The sequence below is a fragment of the Ornithodoros turicata genome, chromosome 3 (genome assembly GCF_037126465.1).
Source record: "Ornithodoros turicata isolate Travis chromosome 3, ASM3712646v1, whole genome shotgun sequence".
Taxonomy (NCBI): Eukaryota; Metazoa; Arthropoda; class Arachnida; order Ixodida; family Argasidae; genus Ornithodoros; species Ornithodoros turicata.
Window position 1 is genome coordinate 58,500,276 of NC_088203.1, and position 20,260 is coordinate 58,520,535.

At 47.0% G+C, this 20,260-nt stretch overlaps 2 protein-coding genes and 1 long non-coding RNA gene across 3 annotated transcripts; 2 read left to right on the forward strand and 1 right to left on the reverse strand.

The window, feature by feature from the left end:
* Positions 1–351: 351 nt before the first annotated feature.
* On the reverse strand, positions 352–2,165 carry LOC135387146 (uncharacterized). The gene is made up of 2 exons (XR_010420891.1): positions 1,340–2,165; positions 352–893 (listed from the first exon to the last, which is right to left on the reverse strand). It is a non-coding gene; the product is annotated as an uncharacterized LOC135387146 (long non-coding RNA).
* A 2,377-nt stretch (positions 2,166–4,542) lies between these two features.
* LOC135389518 (uncharacterized) lies at positions 4,543–6,691 on the forward strand. Its single transcript, XM_064619556.1, has 2 exons — positions 4,543–5,990; positions 6,076–6,691. Exons 1-2 carry the CDS (start codon positions 4,543–4,545, stop codon positions 6,689–6,691), a joined length of 2,064 nt encoding a protein of 687 aa, XP_064475626.1.
* Positions 6,692–6,773: 82 nt separating this feature from the next.
* LOC135389519 (uncharacterized) lies at positions 6,774–8,876 on the forward strand. The gene has a single exon (XM_064619557.1). The coding sequence runs from the start codon at positions 6,774–6,776 to the stop codon at positions 8,874–8,876; it is 2,103 nt and encodes a 700-aa protein (XP_064475627.1).
* Positions 8,877–20,260: the final 11,384 nt, after the last annotated feature.

A 20,260-nucleotide genomic window follows, 5' to 3' on the forward strand; every position in this document is an offset into this window, starting at 1 on the left:
GCCACCAAGCCAATGAGATGTGCCTCGCAGTCAGTGCAATCAAGGGAATCTATCACTGAGGCTCAGAAAAGCTGTTTTCCATCGGGATCTGATCCAGCACTGAGCCGTGAGTAGCCCCGTGAAAGTAAGGGTTTCTTCGAATTTTAGATGTGCCAGCATTTGTTTTCCTCCCCTCCTTTTTATGTAGTAACTGATTGCTTTAGCCTTGTACTGCTTTGGACATTGAAGATGCGGAGATGATATAAGAGGTGGAACTAGGCTTTATGCAAAATGAGGCAAAGTGTGACTATGTACAAATCTTCTGAGAATGTCTATGTATCATTCACACAAAGAGAGGATACGTGTTACATCTTTTTTCGGTTTTGATATTTATTTATTTATGAATATATCTCAAAGGCCATTGCAGGCATTACATGAGGGGGGACATCAACATGGGTCACTTAACAAATACGGAAGTTACAAGGAACATACATATTTGGAAGACAAGACTCTATTTTTTGTTCGTTCATCAGTCTTGCTCAAGAAATTGTTCACTGTAGCAATGGTACACAATGTCACGAAAGGAGTGCTCATCTATCATTCCGCAAGACTCATTAAAAAGGACTAGTGTTGTGTTTCAACACAACATGTTGAACTCATGAACCATGCATCATCCTGAGAGCTATAGATCATCCTAAATACAGATGCTGAATTATTTTAAATGTGATAGACGAGCTGTGCGAAGAGGTACCCCCAGTTAGGATCCTGGGTACTTGAAGCCTGTGGCATTTTCTGTGGGAAAGGCTTGCCAGACCCTCTTCACTGCACAGGCTGGGATGACCATGATCTTGTTTTTTCCAAGCTTGTGCCATACTCACCTTGCAAACTGGCGATACGCAGTGTATCTGCATCGTCTACACAGATGTACATAAAATATAGTTTAGGCAAATAGGTAACCGGTTACAGTACAGTGTGTGTGCATTGTCATTTCTACATGTACCTGAGAGTAACTGCAGTTTACCTGCCCACACCTTGTACATTACTACACATGCTGTGTTCTTTTAGAACCCAAAGTTGTTTTACTTTTCACTGAATCGACAATCAAGAACACTCAATATCGCTAAAAACCTACGCTAAAACCTTATGCACAGGGCAATACATAAAAACGTGACTCAGGACACAGCACACTGACAATTACAAAATTGCCTATATTGGTTTTCTCCAGTTCAGAGTCGTGTACTGTATAGCCTTTTTATGTGCTGCGCCCTGTACTGGAGTTTTTAACGACTCTATTGCAGGACCAAACCAGTTTTGGGCGCCCAAATTTTAACATCGTTCGACAAGGACACATGTGACTTACTTGTGAATACAGTCGCTCATAGGTTCGCGTGCCCACGGAGTTCAATATGCGACCTTCAGGACAGGCATATTGAAGAATAGAAGTTGGAAATCTTTGTGGGTTGTAATGCACTCATACTGCAGTCATTCGGCAGTGTTTTCGAGCTCCTTGCAGCACAAGCATTCGATCTCCTTCGGCATTATGACACACCAGCCACACCGGCACCATGAACAGCAAGTGCGCATTAGATATCAGAACACGAAATTTCTGCGAACGTTTACATGTTCGATCACAGTGTGCGTTAAAAAGCTCATCGCTTACCTGAAGACAGGCGACTCATGCTGTTTGCTTCATCTGTAACTGATGTTCGTAGAGCTCTAACTTCGTCTCGCATTCGCGGCATCGGCGACGTTTCGAAAGCCTACCGAGCTGTTCAGCACGCAGAATTTTCTTCTCGATGTCTCGATCGCAGAAAGGTCAGAAAGAAGTTCCGGGCTCGAAGTCTCCGCATTTCTGCCTTCGACGTCCATATTGCCCGATCGGGCATTCCGGACGGATGCCGGCGCTCTCACAGACTCACTAACAACAGAACTTCCGGTCCGGGCGCCCAATGAAACGTGGCCCTCGTGACTTCGTCACGCACACGGAAATTGGCGGATGTCCACTGCAAAGAGGCTAGATTTCGGCCCCGATTGCGCGAGTTGAGGGGGAAAAGCGAAGCCGGTTTTCAGCTCCCTGTTTGGCAAACTTTGCCTCCGCGCACAGCCAAAATATTTCGCGTGTGGCTTGGAGGCATATTATACCTTCGTAATAGATGCAAACGAAATATTTGTCGAACTTCTGGTCAGAGTCCCTTTAAACTCTTTTACTATCAATGTTCCACACCTGAAACCTCACGCCTCTCAGAATGTACTTTCAGATTTTCTATCGTCGCAGCTGCCGGCTTCGGGCGAAGGCACACGATCGGCTAATGGAAGCAGCAGCGAGAGAGGAGCCCGCAGCTAGAACACAGTGCCATCACCTTTTTTCGCCTTCACAAGCTTATCTCTTGGAGGCAACCAGCAGGTTAAATTTCTAACCAATAGCGGAATAATAATTCCCGCTACAAATTTTGGCAACGTGTCCGATGCTGCTACCGCTACTTTTTCGCTACTTTAGTGGGCAAGACAAAAGAAGTAACTCGTATTCCACGCCATTTCACTTCGACAAGGCAGTATCCGTGTCTGAACACTGAAGTCTTACAATCCGGCATGACGAAAGTGATATTTTCTGATTTCTGTACGCTCTTATTCTGCCTAAAATAAAGTTTTCAGAGCTGTTATCGACATTTTTCCTGGTTATTGTTCCTGCATAAAACAATATTTTATTGCCTAAGCGTTGTGTGGGCTCTACTCATCATGGTTACATGTTCGTCATACAAAAAATATCTTACGAGGCAGCTTGGCAGTAGCGCCGGTACATATTTCCTTCCGGGAGCGGTACCGCGCTACGTTTCGGAATGAGTAGCAGCGTTTCAGAGGAGTAGCGAATAGCGGTACTCCGCTACCTAACTGTCGACCGAAGGGCAGGACACAGACAAGCTGGTGCATAACCCGGTTCCTTCCGTTCGATTAGAAAACAATGAAGCAAAAAAAATAAAAAATAAAGGAACAAGATGAAGAAGTGTGTGTTTGGGAGACGGAAGAGAATTAGCTCGTAGCCTTTTCTGTGTTCACGTTCATTGCCTAGCAGTGACAATTCTTTTGTAGGAGCCTGCTTGTTGCCCCTAACAGCTTTATCTAACACGCAGGATGTCAGTGACACTGCAGTAACTGAATATGATTCAGCATGCGCAGTGAGGTGCGCAATTGCTATTATTCAAAAGTATTGCGATAATTAGGTTAATTACGATAATTATGTTGATGATACCGATTACAGTTTTATATTCCCCTGAGACCATGGCTGCTTGAGTACCGAAGACAGTGCTGCACGAAATTATACAGTCGTTCATTGTACCGCTACATTTGGTCCACAGGCACACTACACGCATGTATTGCTCTCTAGGCGCAAAAATAGGGTTCTACGATTTTTAGTTCGTCCACAACAACGATTATGATCCAAGGCCAATACGTTAGGCCGAGGAAACGTTTCGAGAATACGAGAAAGACAAACAAGGAAGCACACAAGAGACACGTTTCGAATAACAGTCTTATGCGTTCTCCCACGATTTTCTTTTACAATTAGACAGGTGGTACAACAACCGAAGGAATGTGAACGGGCGCGCTTTCCCATTATTTGTCTCGGTCATCTGTCCTCCTCTGGCCGTGTGCCATGCTAACCCGATTGCAGCATCTCGTGCAAGTTGGTCTAGTATTTCCTGCTCTTGCATAACGTATTCCAAGTGTTACAAGACTTTTGTGGGAGAAGAATCTATTTTGCTAATAAGCACGGTAACTTTTCATGAGACCGCAGGACGTTGGAGAAGGTAAAAAAAAAATAATAAGAAGAAGACAAGAACGTAGGGTGAGACTAAAGGAATCTACGGGTCAAATTTCAGGTATGTTAGTACGGGCATTGTGATATTGCTATGAACATGCCCATGCTGAGTTCATCGTGCTGCGGAAGCGGCCATTCGCTTGGCGAGGGTAAAACAACGGGATGAGGCAGTGAGGCAACTGTAGCAAAGATAGAAAAAGAGGAGATGGAACACAGCCATTAGAAATTGGTAAATGCATATATTGTTTATGATAACATCCGGGTCGAGCTGAACCGCATCACATTGTACGCCTGTGTCTTGGATAGCCGCAAGTGAAAGTTGACACCACTGTGGTAATCTGAAAAAAGCAAAATGCACAAAAACTGGGCAATGCTCTCATGGGCAGAAATGAAATATCGAAGTGAGATACACAGCAGAAGACAGCTGTTCCAAACCTAGAAAACACTGTCCATTCTAACCCTTTTACTCCTGTACTGTACCTCAGACTATACAAAAAAAATCATCGCGGGAGAGTCGTAATACAGGTGTAAAGGAAGATGAGTCACCGCTGGCTTCGTGACCTCGCGCCTTGTATCCGCCACCGACTTTACCTTTTCGTTTTGGCAATAAACCCGAACGGTTCCTTCGGTACGGACGTCTTGTCTTCACTTCTTGCTATATTTGGTGCCGAAACCCGGGAGCCCCGGACTACAGACGACCAAGGAGCGTTGACAAGACTTTGAAGGAGGGACCGTACCGAAACAGGACAATGGCGAATCTCGAGCACCTGAAGAAGCTTCGAACGTCAGCACGATCTTCGGTTACTCGCACTATCACCGAACTGAAGACTACGACGCCTTTGCCTCGCGATCAACTACGAGATAAACTAGGCTTCCTGGATGAGAAGTTTTCAGCCCTTAGCCAGCAAGACCAGGTGATTCAGAATCTCATCACAGACGAGCTTGTGGAAAGTGAGTGCGAGGCCTGCGACCGCTATCTGGAGTCGGTCATAGCGATCAGGTTTCAAGTCCGCGCTGCACTGGGCACTTTGACCTCGGCGCAAGTGTCGCCCGCTACAGGTGATGCCCCATCATTGCCGACAGTCCAACGTCTCGCATCCCCTGCGGATGGTATTACCCTGCCGAAGCTGAAGATCGACACCTTCAACGGAGACCTGTCTAAATGGCAGGGTTTCTGGGACCAATTCCGGGCAACAGTTCACGATAACCAGCGTCTGACTGACGTCAACAGGTTGAAATATCTTGTCTCCCTCGTTATCGGACCAGCAGCTCGTGCCATTGAAGGCCTTACGATCCTCGACGGGAATTACGCGACTGCAGTTGAGATCCTTAAGAAGCGGTTTGGAAAGAGCGAGCTTCTGGTGACCGAACACATGGGATCGCTCTTTGATCTCAAGCCGGTGACGTCCATCAGCGATGTCAAAGGTTTGCGTGAGCTGCACGAGACGGTTACAGTCAGAATAAGGAACCTGAAGAGCCTCGGAGTGGCGCAGAGCCAGTACGCGATTGCCGTTCGTGAGGCTGTTCTGCGGAAGATCCCCAAGGAACTCGAATTGGAATACTATAAACAGAAGGATGAACAGTCGACTGTTGACACACTGACATCTCTTCTGGACTTCCTTGAGACTGAGATTGAGTGCCGCGAGCGAGTTCGACGTTCAGCGGAGGACGTTCCCCTTCCGAAACGCAGGGCACCCTTAACACCTTCTGCGTCGTCACTTACGGCCAATGCTACGGACTCTTCATGCATCTTATGCAAGTCCTCCCAGCATCTTCTGGAAAGCTGTGACAGAGGGCTGAGCCCAGATGAAATCAGAAATACCCTACGTCGCGAAGGTTGCTGTTTCCTCTGTGGAAAGAAGGGCCACCGCTCCAAGGACTGCCGTGTCTGCTGGAAGCTCCGATGTGGACGCTGTCACAGGCGACATCTCACTCAGCTATGCCTGGGCTCGTCGAGGACTGAACAGCCCGCCGCCTCCAACCCCTCTTCTGCGCTTGCCTCCACTACCTCCACCGAAGACGTTGTGACGTCCTTGTCGTCATCCACTAAATTTTCATCTCCACGCGCTGAGGTACTGCTGCAAACTGCTAAGGTGTGGCTCGAAGGAAGCAACGGCCGGAGGATCCTAGCCAGAATCATTCTCGACGGCGGCAGCCAGCGTAGTTTCATCCGTCAAGAAGTATCGACGAAGATCGGGTGCAACATGATCAGAACCGAAAATTTGAGGGTCCATACTCTTGGCAACGTCTCTTCGCGCCGCAATAAGTACCGTTGCGTTCAGGTGCTTTTACGGCCAGTTCTCCTCCTCGAGTATCGTGATCGAAGCAGTGGAGTACGACGACATCTGCTCGGACAGCTTACCGTCCTTGAATTCGACAGCGGCACAGCATGTGAAAAGCGTGGGTCTCCAGCTTGCCGACGAGCCCTCAGCTCCTACCGAAATCTCCCTGCTACTTGGATCCGACTTTTACTGGAAAGCAGTCACCGGCGTAACAGTCCGGTTGTCCGAGTACCTGGTAGCAGCAGAGACGCTCTTCGGGTGGACAGTTCAAGGCGCAAGTCGAGACGGCAGCATCCGCAGTCGAAACGTCGAGGTGATGCGGGTAGGCGTGCTATCCGAAGATACTGCGAGTATCGACTCTCACCTACAAGCGTTCTGGGAACTAGAACATTTAGGCATTACTGACCCCTATCCATCTGAACTCGACACCGATTCCGTTCTGCAGGATTTTCGTGCCACCACAAAGCTGGTTGACGGTCGTTACGTTGTACGCCTACCTTGGAAATCGGAAAGGCAACCAGCCTTAGGAGACAACAAGGCGTTAGCGGTTCAACGACTTGAGGCTACTACAAGTAAACTACGACGAGACTGTTCCAGCACTGATGGAACAGTATGATTCTACCATTCGGCAATACCTTAATCTCGATCACGCCGAGCGTGTTTCTGCACCTGAGTCAGTGTCGGGACCTCTGTATCACATGCCGCACCATGCAGTCATACGAAGGGACCGCGAGACTACAAAGGTCCGTATTGTATTTGATGCGTCGTCGAAGTCCCCTGGTTGCATCTCCCTCAACGAGGCCTTACACGCTGGGCCAAACCTGAACCCCGACGTCCTACAACTGTTGCTACAGTTTCGCACGTACGAAGTGGCTCTAACGGCGGATGTAGAGAAGGCATTCCTTCAAATTCAACTGGACCCATCCGACCGTGACTGTTTGCGATTCTTGTGGTATGCCGAGCCTCCTAAGACGGGTGAACCTTTGCCACCGGTTGAGACTTGGCGGATGACGCGGGTTCCCTTCGGAGCGAAATCGAGCCCCTTCCTCCTTGCAGCGACTATACGTCATCATCTAAAGTCAGCAGAGACGTTGTACCCGCAGACAGCTCCTCTGCTGTCAAATCACTTTTATGTGGACGATCTCGTTGTCGGCGTCGACACTGTCCAGGAGGCGCTCACTCTTTACCGCGAATCACAAGCAATATTTCGTGACGCTGGCATGAAGCTGGTGAAATGGACTACCAACCGCTCGGAGCTTCAGGGAACTTTCGAGGACGATGGAACTGCAAGCCCATCCGCTACGTCACAGAGGAAGGTTCTTAGACTCGGCTGGGACATCAGCACCGATGAAATCCGGTACTCCCTGAATTCCATCACGGAGTTCCTCGAGAGTAACTTGAACACCGGCATTAAGCGTTATGTGCTTCAAGCCGTTGCACGTATCTATGATCCCTTCGGCTACGTGACGCCATACGTTGTCACGGCCAAGATTCTGCTACAACGTATTTGGCTGGCAAAGCTGAACTGGGACGACAGGCTACCAGAAGATCTCAAGAACACGTGGTCTACGTGGTGCAGGCAGGTACCCCTACTGGCTCGCGTTTCCCTACCGCGGAGGTTAACTGCTCTCAACATTTCTGAAGCCTCCTGCTCGTTGCACATTTTCAGTGACGCCAGTCCGCGAGCATATGGGGCAGCAGCTTATCTTGTGATTAATGACGGTAGTGGATATACTGAAGCGTGCCTCGTTTTGGCGAAGACCAGAGTTGCTCCGCTGAAGACAGTCTCACTACCAAGGTTGGAACTGATGGCCGCAGTAATCGCTTCTCGGCTTTTGAAGTTCGTTCAGAGTGCGTTAGCAATAACCCAAGCCGCGACTATTCTGTGGACGGACTCGGAGATAACACTGCACTGGATTTACGGAGCACCAAGCGACTGGAAACCGTTCGTGCAGAACCGAGTGGCTGAAATACAGGGCGTTACGGATCCTCATCAGTGGCGATATTGTCCGGGCTATGACAATCCTGCAGACCTGCTCACAAGGGGTACTTCATGTCTTCACCTGATAGAGAGCAAACTCTGGTGGAAAGGTCCGTCATGGCTGATCGATCAGCAGTCTTGGCCTCCACCTTGGCGGGTTCCGCAAGAAACGTCTGAGGAGGTGCGAAACGAGGCTAAGGGCAACGACTTGTACTCCGCGCCCGCATCTGTAAAGGTTCCCATAATGAATGCGGACAGGTACAGTTCGCTTCACAAGCTGCTGCTGGTTACCGCCTGGGTCTTGAGGTTCCTGCACAACAGTACGCACACCTCCCAGAAGAAGACTGGTGTCCTTACAGCCGAGGAGATCTCAGCGGCGGAACAGTACTGGATTTTGACGGCTCAGCTTGAGTCTTTTGGGCCTCATCCGACCACTCACAAGTCCCTTCAGAATGTATCGCTGTTTCATGACGAGAAAGGCGTCCTCCGCATGACAGGTCGACTGCAGTACAGCGATCTCCACGAATCAGCGAAGCACCCCATTGTCATACCTTCGGATCACCCGATTACGGCAATGCTGATTTCCCGGGCACACACAAGACTGCTTCATGCCGGAGTTCAAGAAACCTTGGCAGAACTGTGCAAAGAGCATTGGATTATTCGGGGACGTCAAGTGGTGAAGAAGACGCTGCACGGATGCCGTATCTGTCGCCGAGCAAAGGCCCAGGCCTGCTCAGAAGCCGCTGAGAGCAAAGGAGAGCCAGGAGGACGGACACTCAGGCCGGTCCAGCTTCTCTACAGACTGGAAGCAGACAGCTGACCACCTTTTCGGCAGGCGGAGTGTGAAGGAAGATGAGTCACCGCTGGCTTCGTGACCTCGCGCCTTGTATCCGCCACCGACTTTATCTTTTCGTTTTGGCAATAAACCCGAACGGTTCCTTCGGTACGGATGTCTTGTCTTCACTTCTTGCTATAACAGGTGCTTATCAGTCTTGCCCCCAGAGTCAAGGCAATGACACTAGACTAAGACCACTGATGCCTGAGACCATACAAGGGGGTAAAGACCACAGCTTGGATTGCCTGCGGGGAAGAACAAATAAATAAGCGCAAGCGCACTGCACCAGTACAAAGTTACAACCACTTGGTTACAACTTACCGTTTCTCTCTCGCCAGCCGCCGACGCAGCTTGCGGACCGATTTCCGACCGCAACTCCGCGGTTTCCGAGGATTCTTGCACGGCCGTGTCATTGCCGCACGTTTCCAGTTTGTGCGAAGCAGCGGCAGCAACGATACTATGAACGTGCAGCGTACCGCAGTATCAACAGTTCAAATCAGAACACGACAGTCAGCAGCAGAAGTCAACACGGCGTGGATGAATCCGTCCGCCGCAGCACAGCAGTACGCAACCAACGTGACGTAACGAACAGAAGTGACGCAAGCGCCACCTTTCGCAAAATACTGGAGTTGATCACACGGTAGTTACATGATTTGCCACGATGTGGCCACCGGAAATCTTGTATAGTTTCGGTTTGGTCTGAATATTTTAAAATGACTTCGGAACGTAATAACCTGCGCTGTGCTCTTCCAATCATGCTGAAATTTTCAGCAATTGTTTTGCGCATAATTGTCCATCCACTGCCACTTTTAGGCTTGTGTGGTGACATTAGAACACCTGGAAACAGGAGGCCAAAGAAAGGCATTTTTTCATGTTTTTCTGAAGGCGCTTTCGGATTATCGGCGTCATATACGAATAAGAGCGAGACGGTCCACCCTCCACGTATTATAGAACAACACAACGCAACAAATTGTGCGCCGCTATCTGCTCCCCCTTTTGCGCCAGATTCGTACAAAGACCACCATTAATCGGAGATATTTGCATCTTCCGGGCCTTATGGCGCCGCAACCGCATGCCTGGCCGAAAATCGGAAGACGGTTCCCACCAACAGACGAAAATGAGAGCTACAGGTCTGGTACAAAGTTGCCTCTTTTTAAGAGGGGAGTGAGACCATATCCTTAATCTAAGTAGATAATTATTATTAAATCTTTAAGCACTGACTATTGCTAATTGTTGCTACGATTCTGTGTGTCTGATTTTACTCCTCCATACTTTCTCCATCTATATACACGTTCTTAACTTGTGCTTGTTCCTCTTTTAGCATAATATTTGTAGTGTTGACTAATGATAATTGTTGCTGTGATCGTGTGTCTGATTCTACTTCAACTATCTGCATGTTCCTGTGTTTTGCTCTTCACTTGGTAGATTCGTATTTGGTAGCTTTCGATTAATATAAGCAGATAAGTATTATAACACATGAGAGAAAGTGTCGCAACACCTTTAAATTGGTTTAACTGCAGATATTACAATATCATAAAATTTGTGGTGTGTGAGTGTAGGATGTGAATGTTGCCTTCAGAAATTGCTCGTTTTAACTTTACACCTCTCTATGCTGATTGCTAGTACTTTAGATTAATAAAATATTTTCACTTGTACAGATGTGTATGTCTGTTGCTTGCATGTCTGGGCGCGAGAAGGAAAGTACGCTATGTTAAGGGGAAGCATGGGGAGATGAAACACTCTTCCATGGAGTGGGCCTCCTCACTCAGGATGTATTTTATGTGGAACTGGGCCGGGGAGGTTATAAGATGGGCAGGCAATACAATTTTGGTTGGTGGTTATGTACTTTGCATGTTCATGCATGCTCGAAGGTGAGAAGGAAAGCCCTCTGTACGCAGCGCGCGACTGCGAAACGCGTGGGGCGGTCTCTGCGCGCGCTCCTCCTTGGCGCAAAGTATCTTGCTCTAAATACCTTCCTATCTGGAGCGGGGAGGTATCTCTGGCTTCCTACTACTTGTGTAATCGCGGCTAATTCTGCGATCAGTCAAAAACGATGGAGACAGAGAGAATAAACTTTCTGAAGGAAATTTCCATGAAGCAATCTTCACATATCGCCTAACAACGGCATCTAATCGCGCGACATTGGTCCTACCAATACAGTTGCATGCGACTGATCCAAACTCAATCACTGGCAGTAATAGCAGTAATAGAGATCTAAAAAGCACATGTAAACAAATAGGGTCGTTCAAGTCCTTAGTGGTCCTACAGATCAGGCCAAGAACTCGATAAGCCTTGTTCACAACATAGTCTACGTGATTATTAAATACGAGGCGTCGATCAACAAAGACACCAAGATCTCTCACAGCTGACTGCCTACATAATTCAGTATCATACAATGTACAGGTAAAAACTACAGGATTCACCTTATTGGTAAGTGCCATCATTTTAGTTTTGTTGGAGTTCAATACAAGGCCATTCAAAATGCACCACTCACCAATTGCATCGACATCAGATTGGAGAGATAAACAATCAGACATGATAGAAATAGCAAGGAATAATTTCAAATCGTCAGCGAACTTAAGAAGATTACCACATTTGATGACGTCATCAATATCGTTAATAAAAATGATAAACAACAATGGCCCCAGAATTGAGCCTTGGGGCACGCCTGAGACCGCCTGAGACGCCTGAGGGACGGCAGAGAATGACATGACTTGCTTGTTTCACATAAAACTGTAGTTGTCATAATGAGCATATTGAAATCTTACAGGATAGAAGATGCACACTATCCTCATATCAACTCTTGTTTTAAGCACAAGTTGTATTCATTTGAAAAGCCACGTGAAACAATTACTCCCTACATACTCTCAACTTGTAGGATTGGAAAGCTTTGCATATACTTTGAAATGTTTAATGCTTTAAAAATTGGCAGCTATATTTAAATCTGAATTCTGCATATTCTTAGCAAAATTTCTCTGAAGCAAAATGAATTTGATTGTGTAATTCAGGCCAGGGAAAGTATGTTAACGAGAAAATTAAATGGGGGTCACAACAGGCTTGTACACGTTGCCAAAAAAAGAAAAAGGAACTAAATACCGTTACTCGTTACCACGAAAAAAATGAACTAAATACGTTACCCGTTACCAAAGCAGCAAAAGGAACACGTTCCCGTTACTCGACAGTAAGAAGTTACTCTTACGTTATCCTGCTATTACGGAGCCACAACCATGTCAAAATCAAAATTCACACGTGCTGTATTTGTTCCGACAATTTACATGGAATTCTACATTGAAGAAAAGTTGGTACTCGAAATGGGCATCTGTTATTTTTGGTGCGTTTCCCCGAGAGAGCCTCTATGGCAAGAGTGAAAAATTGCTGTGGAAAGGCATGACTGCATCATATACAGACACCCTTATGCATGTATTGGAAATAGGATGCGCCTGATTAGTAACGAGGCTGATTTCCCCTTCTTCCCCTGTAAATTCAAGGTTAACAGCTGCTTTCATTCTCGCATTTTTGCACCACTCTTACGAGTGTACACGACGTCAGTGCGACTATGCGCTTATGTGAAGTGATAAACGCTACTCCAACGTCTGTAAGCCGTTGTATAAGCAGGCTCTTTACATGGTTAACCTTTCCTTTCCTTTCTTTTTTTTAAATAAAGATATCCCACCAAACCAGCCAAAGTTATCTGGCTACCTCCTCATTACACTGCATTGGCTCCACTAGGTATTCCATTGATTAGTGAAAAGCAGCCTCTAACATATAATTCTCGGTGCGGTAACTGCTACAGCTAACAAAAACGTCGAAGATGTTTACCTGAGCATGCTTCTTCAAATTCGAATACGACGTGTGGGATGTACAGAGTCATTTTGGTTTTGGAATGCATTGACGCTAAAATACCACATTCCTGTCACATCCTGCGGTATTCACCCTCAACATCTTGTCCAACCCATGCCACAGTGACGCGATTATCATCTGTGCCATCCAACGAGTGATCCTCACTGGAACCCACAAGTATGGACGTGGGACAGAAAATACAGGAACTAAGGTTTCTTCCTGGGATACGCTGCTTGGCTAATGACAAGCACGAGCTGCGTGCAATAAACCCGGGATCTCGTCGTCCAGGTAATGTGAACACACTTTACAACAACACAGCGAATCAGCAGAGGATAACAATGCCATCTCAGAATCCGAGTTTATGCGAGTTTAGGGGGGGTATGTTTATTAAGCAAAAAGAAAGGTTAGCCAGTATATCCATTGCCAACAGCTGGAAGATAACACAAACACACAAAGAAATCCAGCGTCTTTTCCGATGAATGCTTTCACGGTCAATGACATGACCGGAAGGCGTCACAAGATTTGCCATGCCGGTCACCTTAGGTCTCAACAAAAGAATGACTACCGACCACAGGCTCCGAGGAGCTCAACATCCAGTTCAGGTCACCTCGTGTTAGAAGCGTACGGAATTTCGGGAATTTCCACATAGTAATAGACCTCTACCTGTTTGTAAACAAATGACGTCATAATGTTCGCCAGCGCCACGAGTTTGGTAGAGTTGAGCTACGTTCAATGCTAGTGGCGAACAAGGTCGCACCCGAAAGCCACGGTCTTGAGGGGATTACGATGGTCTCTGAAAAGGACGCGACCTTCGGTCGTACTTTTCTTTCAATAGGAGGCAGCGAACAATTGCCCATTCGTGGAACCCAGCTCTCCCCTTCCGATCTGTTTTGGTTTCGGTGTGTCTACCAGTGTCATGATGACGTTTCTCTGGTCGAGGTTTATTGACCATGATGTCCATGTTGAAGCAGAGCGCAAATGATCGAAGTAATGGAGCGAGTAACGTGAGTTACGAGTTACCGATTTTTGTAACTGAATACGTTAGCAGTTAAAATTTTTAGAAAAGTAACTACGCCGTTACTTCGTTACCAAAAAAGGTAACTGGTTACTGGTAACAAGTTACGTACAACTCTGGGTCACAAGTAGCGTCAGTTTCGGGATTTGAAAAAAAGAAAGAAAAAGAAGAAGTAGCTGCTGCGGTGCAAATAAGGCTGCGTCTACTAAAGCAGCGCCGCTGCCAGCGCTGTCAGCGGATGGCAAGTTTCCGTCTACTAGGGCAGCGCGCTCGTTTCGTAGACAACCTGCTCTCGCTGGCCAGCACAGGCAGCACGGGAGCCGCTGAGCGCGCTGCTGCTGGCTGTGTGACGTCACGATAGCAGACGACATCGCCCGCTGCGTAGTTTGAACATGGTGTCCACATCGACTGCTGCGCTCATCACTGTCACAATAAAAACTCCACAAGGATGCGTGAACGTTCTTGTCACTCCAGAAGAAGCAAGCCGACTGCATCACGGTACGTACACGGAACTAATGCGTGGTTCACACTACAACTTCTCTCCGTTGCGGTTACGGTGCGGATCCAGTGCGGAGGCGGCTGTCGTACGACACGCTGTTCAGACATATGCGTTCTTGATACGTCAAACGCTTGTGGTTGACCAATCACGTCTCCACTCTACCACGTCTCCATTCCACAGGCAGCCATGAACGGGCAACGTGATGTGGTCGGCGAAACTTTGAATCTCTGAATGAATCTCTGTACTCGGCTCGGCGTGGGTCGTAGAGCCACGGGTATTTCTCGACCTCTGAAATTAGAGCTTCTTGTTTTGCTAACGTGCTTTCACCGGAGGCAGCCATGTTGGAAAAGCACGCGACAGCACAGCAGTGATGCGCTTGCGCGGAGCGCGTTCGCTCATTGGTCAGCTGCATCTCCGCAGGTAGCCCGTACCACATGGACTTCGGTCGAGCTCAACTCTTGCGGTGCGTGTGCTTTTCGGAGTGTCGTGCTTCGTTGTCATGACAACCGTGTCGCGCCGCATCCGTAACGCATGAAAATGCAACAGTGTGAACCAAGCATAATCGAAGTACGTTTCATGTGCCGCGATGTACTAACTGAAATAAACCTCCCGCGCCCCTTTTCGCGCGGTTTCGGTTCTGCACACATTTGCTTTTGTACAGGAGCAGTTTTGCAATGTATACGACGGATCAACGGATTATACAGAACTGAGACGTCCCTCGTGATAAAAGGGAGTCGCCTTTGGGCATATATTGGTGTAGAAGCGTGAGGGAGGCCTAGATGAGGGCGTCACAAAGCTTTATGCCCCTTCTCTCGTCCTCTCTGCTTGCAGATCCCTACTGTGTTGGTACGACGTGCTCACAGTTAAGCGTACACCCGCATTAGACTACTATTGTCTTCCTTGAATCAACCTTTTGCCAAGTGTGGCATCATAAATCTATGGCAAGGGACCGAGAGACGCGGAACACACCTTGAACCTATACGAGCTTCCCTGCACCTTCTCCCTTTTTGTCATTTCTTCCAGACAAGACCTACTTCAACGACTTTTTGGTAAGACACCCGGTAGGGCCGACATTCAGCAATGGTAAGTTCGTGTGGCTGCCTGCCCTGGCTCTAGACAACTAGCGCCACTGTTTTATTTTATTATTTTGTTTAACCGCCGGATATCATTGGTGCAGGAGGTACTGATATGGATTGTCCACTGACAGAGAGTCAGTCAGCTACAACTTCAGTGACAAGTTTGCATTGTTGCACTTGCTCGTTCTCATACTGATATTTCACTATGTGGACGCTCATAATGTGACACATCACCCCCCTGCCTCGTTTTATCAGATGCTTCCCAGCCCTCTGCAACCCCTGCTGCTACGCACGTGTCAACAAGTTAGTGCATGACAGACAGTGTAAACAGTGGCAATTATGCCACAAAAAATAACTGCAGGCATGTGTTGCAGAGTTCCACTGGACGGCAGAGAGTACGGCAGAGAGCACTCTTTTACTGTTGTATCTCTACAGGTCCCGGCACAACCAGTATTTATCTGCATCACCAAAAAGGAAGAAAGAAGTCTGGGAGGAAATAAGCAAGGAGATGATGAACACTGGTGGCCATGAAGGTGCATATTTTTTGTTTATTTATCAAATTTTTTTATTCATTTTGGTCATACACTGAGGGACCACTATAGTCTTTATGCAGCTTGCATACACACAGTTGACAAACATGTACCTACCTAAGAAATGTGGCCTCAGTCAACATGCCTGATTGGATGGAATTGTCATGAATGATACTATGGAAAAGTTACAAAGCAGAGATGGAATTAGTACACTGTACTTCAAGCGGAAGGAAAACAGCTGGTTCACCTTCATGCTCAGGGCGGACATTACTCTAGATGTACCGAGCTGCTGTGCTATGGACGGCTGCTGCTGCTGCTGATGATGATGATGGAGGTTTTCATGGCGCATAAGCAACGAAGGCCATAATGCGCCAAGACAATGATAAGGAAAGTACTAGTTAAAAGTATAGTGATTCAGCTAAGATAAAACTACAGTTAGAGAATAAAAGGACATCAAGCTAAAACTACAATGCGTTTAAAACACCAACGTCTTCAAAGAAACTAAACACCCGTTCAAATGGTACAAGAGCCTCATCCCCCAGCAAAAGGGATGGATGTAGAGGTGTGCGGTATGTGTAGAGCTCATGGAAATGGTGAACTCGGTGTGTTTCATGTGATGGGACATGTAATAAGCATGTGGAGGACAGACTTCATCTCGTCGCATCGAGTGCAATGTGGAGCCTCTTCATTGCAGAGGAGGTGACTGTGGGTCAAATGAGTGTGCCCAATTCTCAACCTGACAGAAACAACTTCATGAAGACGACTGTTAAAAATCTATGTCGGTTTTACAATGGTGGGCTTAACCAGGTGAAGTTTGTTGGTGTGCAGTGTATCCCAGTGCTGCTGCCATCTGCTATTTATGGCCCTCATAAGTGCAGGTCGGAGGTCTTGGGACGGTACATCAAAAGGATTCACCTCAGATGAAAGAGCAGCTGTAGTAGCTACATCAGCGAGTTCATTCCCGGATATACCCACATGACTGGGTACCCAGCAGAATGTTAAAGAGAGACCCTTTTTAACTACCTTACCAGCAAGGCACTGTGCCCTCTGCACAATGAGGTTTTTGGACATCACACCATCATCATGTTGCCTATAGCTTGAAAAGAGCTCAGAGAATCTGTGTAAATGACTGACGACTTGGTGTGACTTTCTAAGATGTAGTTCAGTGCGAGGATTATTCCGTATACCTCGGCATTAAAAACTGAGAGCATGTGAGGTAGACGATATGACTGTGTGAGTCCATCGGTTACCATTGCGCATGAGACTGAGGTGCGTGTTTTGGAACAGTCAGTGGAAAAAGCTCTGTGTTGCCCAAGACTTTCTTTAAGGGACTCAAACTCCTGCTGGAGCACAACAGGTGGTGTGTTCTGTTTCTTAAACATAGTCAGGGAGCTATTGAAACATGGAGGTGATTGCCACGGCGTGACCCGAGGACTAGCTTCTACTATGGTGAAATCATTATGTGGGAAACTGTAATCCTCACATCCCTGAAGAACACGCATGCTAAATGGGGGAACAATGCTGGGCTTATTAAGAAACAGCTGCTTGAAGCGCGTGCCTCCAACGCAGGTAATAACTGGGTTATTGGGATAACCTCTTACCCTCAAAGGGTACGAAACAGATAAGTAAAATCTTCGTCTTTCGAGTGACCATTCGTTGCTCTCAACATAGAGGCTTTCCACTGGCGACGTGCGGAAAGCGCCAGTTATCAAACGCAGTCCCTGATGATGTACTGGGTCTAAAATCTTCGGGACAGATTTCCGCACAGACCCAAAAACAACACATCCATAGTCCATTCTAGACAGCACTGTGGACACATAGACCCTGTGCAGGGTGTCACGATCTGCTCCCCAAGATTTGTGGGACAGCACCTTCAATAGGTTAAGTGACTTAATGCATTTTGTTTTAAGGCTCTTGATGTGGGGTAAGAAAGTGAACTTGCTATCGAAGATGACCCCAAGAAATTTGTGTTCACCCCTAAGAGCAAGGTCCTCTCTGTTCAGCTTAACAGTAGGTGAAGGAAACAGCCCTCTGACCCTCGAGAAGTGAACACATACGGTTTTGTCATGCGAGAACTTGAACCCATTCTCGAGGGACCATTTGGTAAGTTTATTTAAAGCTAGCTGCACCTGTCGCTCACATGTTACTAGATTCGTGGAAGAGAAGGAAATCTGAATGTCATCCACGTACAATGAATAAGACATGGAAGGTGGGATTATGCTAGCTACTGAATTGATTTTCACGAGAAACAGAGTGACGCTAAGGACAGATCCCTGCGGCACCCCGTTTTCTTGGGTGAAAGGACGGGATAATATCATTCCAAGCCGTACTCGGAACGTCCTGCTTTGAAGGAAGTTTGTTATACACCTAAGAAGGCGCCCCCTGATTCCGAAGGAGTATAGATCTTGTAGAATGCCATACCGCCAAGCGGTGTCATATGCCCTTTCAAGATCAAAAAATACTGACAGGCAGTGTTGTCTTCGGACGAACGCTTCACGAATCATTGTTTCCACTCGAACGAGGTGGTCTGTTGTGGAACGTCCAACGCGAAAACCACACTGTAGTTCAGAAAGGCATTTATTTTCCTCTAGGAAATGGACGAGTCGAGCATTGACTATACGCTCAAACGTTTTGCCAATGCACCACGTGAGAGCGATTGGTCGATAACTGGCCGGGCTTGAAGGTTCCTTTCCGGGTTTTAACAGAGGAATTACAGTTGAAATTTTCCAGGCTGAGGGTAATGCACACTGTGCCCAAACTTGGTTAAAAAATTTGAGTAAAACCTCTTGAGATGCATCAGACAGATGACACAGATGACTCAACATAGAATACATCACCCTGTCTGGGCCTGGTGAAGTCGCTTTTGTACACTTTAAGGAACGATGAAGCTCTATTTTCGTGAAAGGTTGATTATACATAAGACTGTCTCCAGAATGCATTGGAATTTTCCTCTTCTCTGCACTACTCTTTAATTTAAGGAACTCACTGGTGTAGTTGCAGGAAGAGTAAACGCTTTCAAAATGCTCGCCGAGAACGTTGGCTTGTTCCTGTAGGCTTGTTCCTGTAGACTTTCACATGGCTGACCATTCACTACTAAAAGAGGGGTAGCGCGGCTCATGTGTACACCTCTGATCTTATGAAGGCTATCCCAAATAAGTTTAGAAGGAGAATTGGAAGACTGGGATGATACGAAGCTCTGCCAAGAGGATCGCGAAGAGGACCGCTTGGCTTGCTTGCGCGTCCACCTTGCTTTGGCTCTCGCCTTTTTAAAGAGAACAAGGTTTTCACTGGTGGGGTATCTTCGAAATCTACCCCACGCACGATTTTGAGATTTTCGTGTTTCTTCACACTCCTTGTTCCACCAGGGTTTTGGTCGCTTAGGCAAGCGACCAGAAGTTTCAGGAATGCATTGTGTAGCTGCGTTAAGGATGACATTAGTTATGACATCGTTTGCTTCGTCAGTTGTCATCCTGTCAACAGGGATTAAAGACAGGTCGCATTTCTCAGAAAAAGTCTTCCAGTCGGCTTGTTCCAGTTTCCATCTAGGGGAACACGTCAAGATACCTACTTGAGGCAGATACTTCAATACCACTGGAAAATGATCACTTCCCATTGGATTTTCTTTTACTGACCACTCTAAAACTCCAAAAAGAGATGAACTACATAAAGATAGATCAAATGCCGATAAAGATTGTGTAGCGGAATGTACGTACGTAGGTGATCCTGTATTCAAAAGACAGATGGAAGATGATAGCAAGACCTTTTCTATCATCTTTCCCCGACAGTCGGTCCTTGTACTACCCCAGAATGGGTTGTGCGCGTTAAAATCGCCTAAAAGAATGAACGGATTTTGAAGTTGGCTGCATAGATCTTCTATGTCGTTTTGCGTGATGGATACTGTTGGCGGCAGATAAACGGAGCAGACAGTGATTACTCTGTCCAGGCACACCTGCACTGCTACAGCCTCCAACTGTGTGTTGAGGTTAACTGCCTTGGCTGGAATAGACGCTCGTGTGACAATCGCCACACCTCCAGATGAACGATTCGTGTCATTTCGATCCTTTCGGAATATGTTGTGTCTACGTAAAGGAGTTGGAGAGGTAGTATACAAATAAGTTTCCTGTAGACAAAAGCATGCTGCATTATAGGTATCGAAAAGATCATTTACGTCATCTAAGTTTGAAAACAAACCTCGGAAATTCCACTGGAGGAAGTGGTTCATAGTCGCGCTTATTCCAAGAAGAAAGAAAACTAAGCGCAGCTCTTGGTTATGCCGACTAAGTAACACTTGTTTCATTTAGGGGGTTGGACCCTTCGCGGGGGTGGCTTCTGTGGTTCACCTGTCTTTACTCCTCTTCATCTGCCTTTTTCTCGTTTTTTTCTTGGATGCATTTCAGGGAGGCTTGATG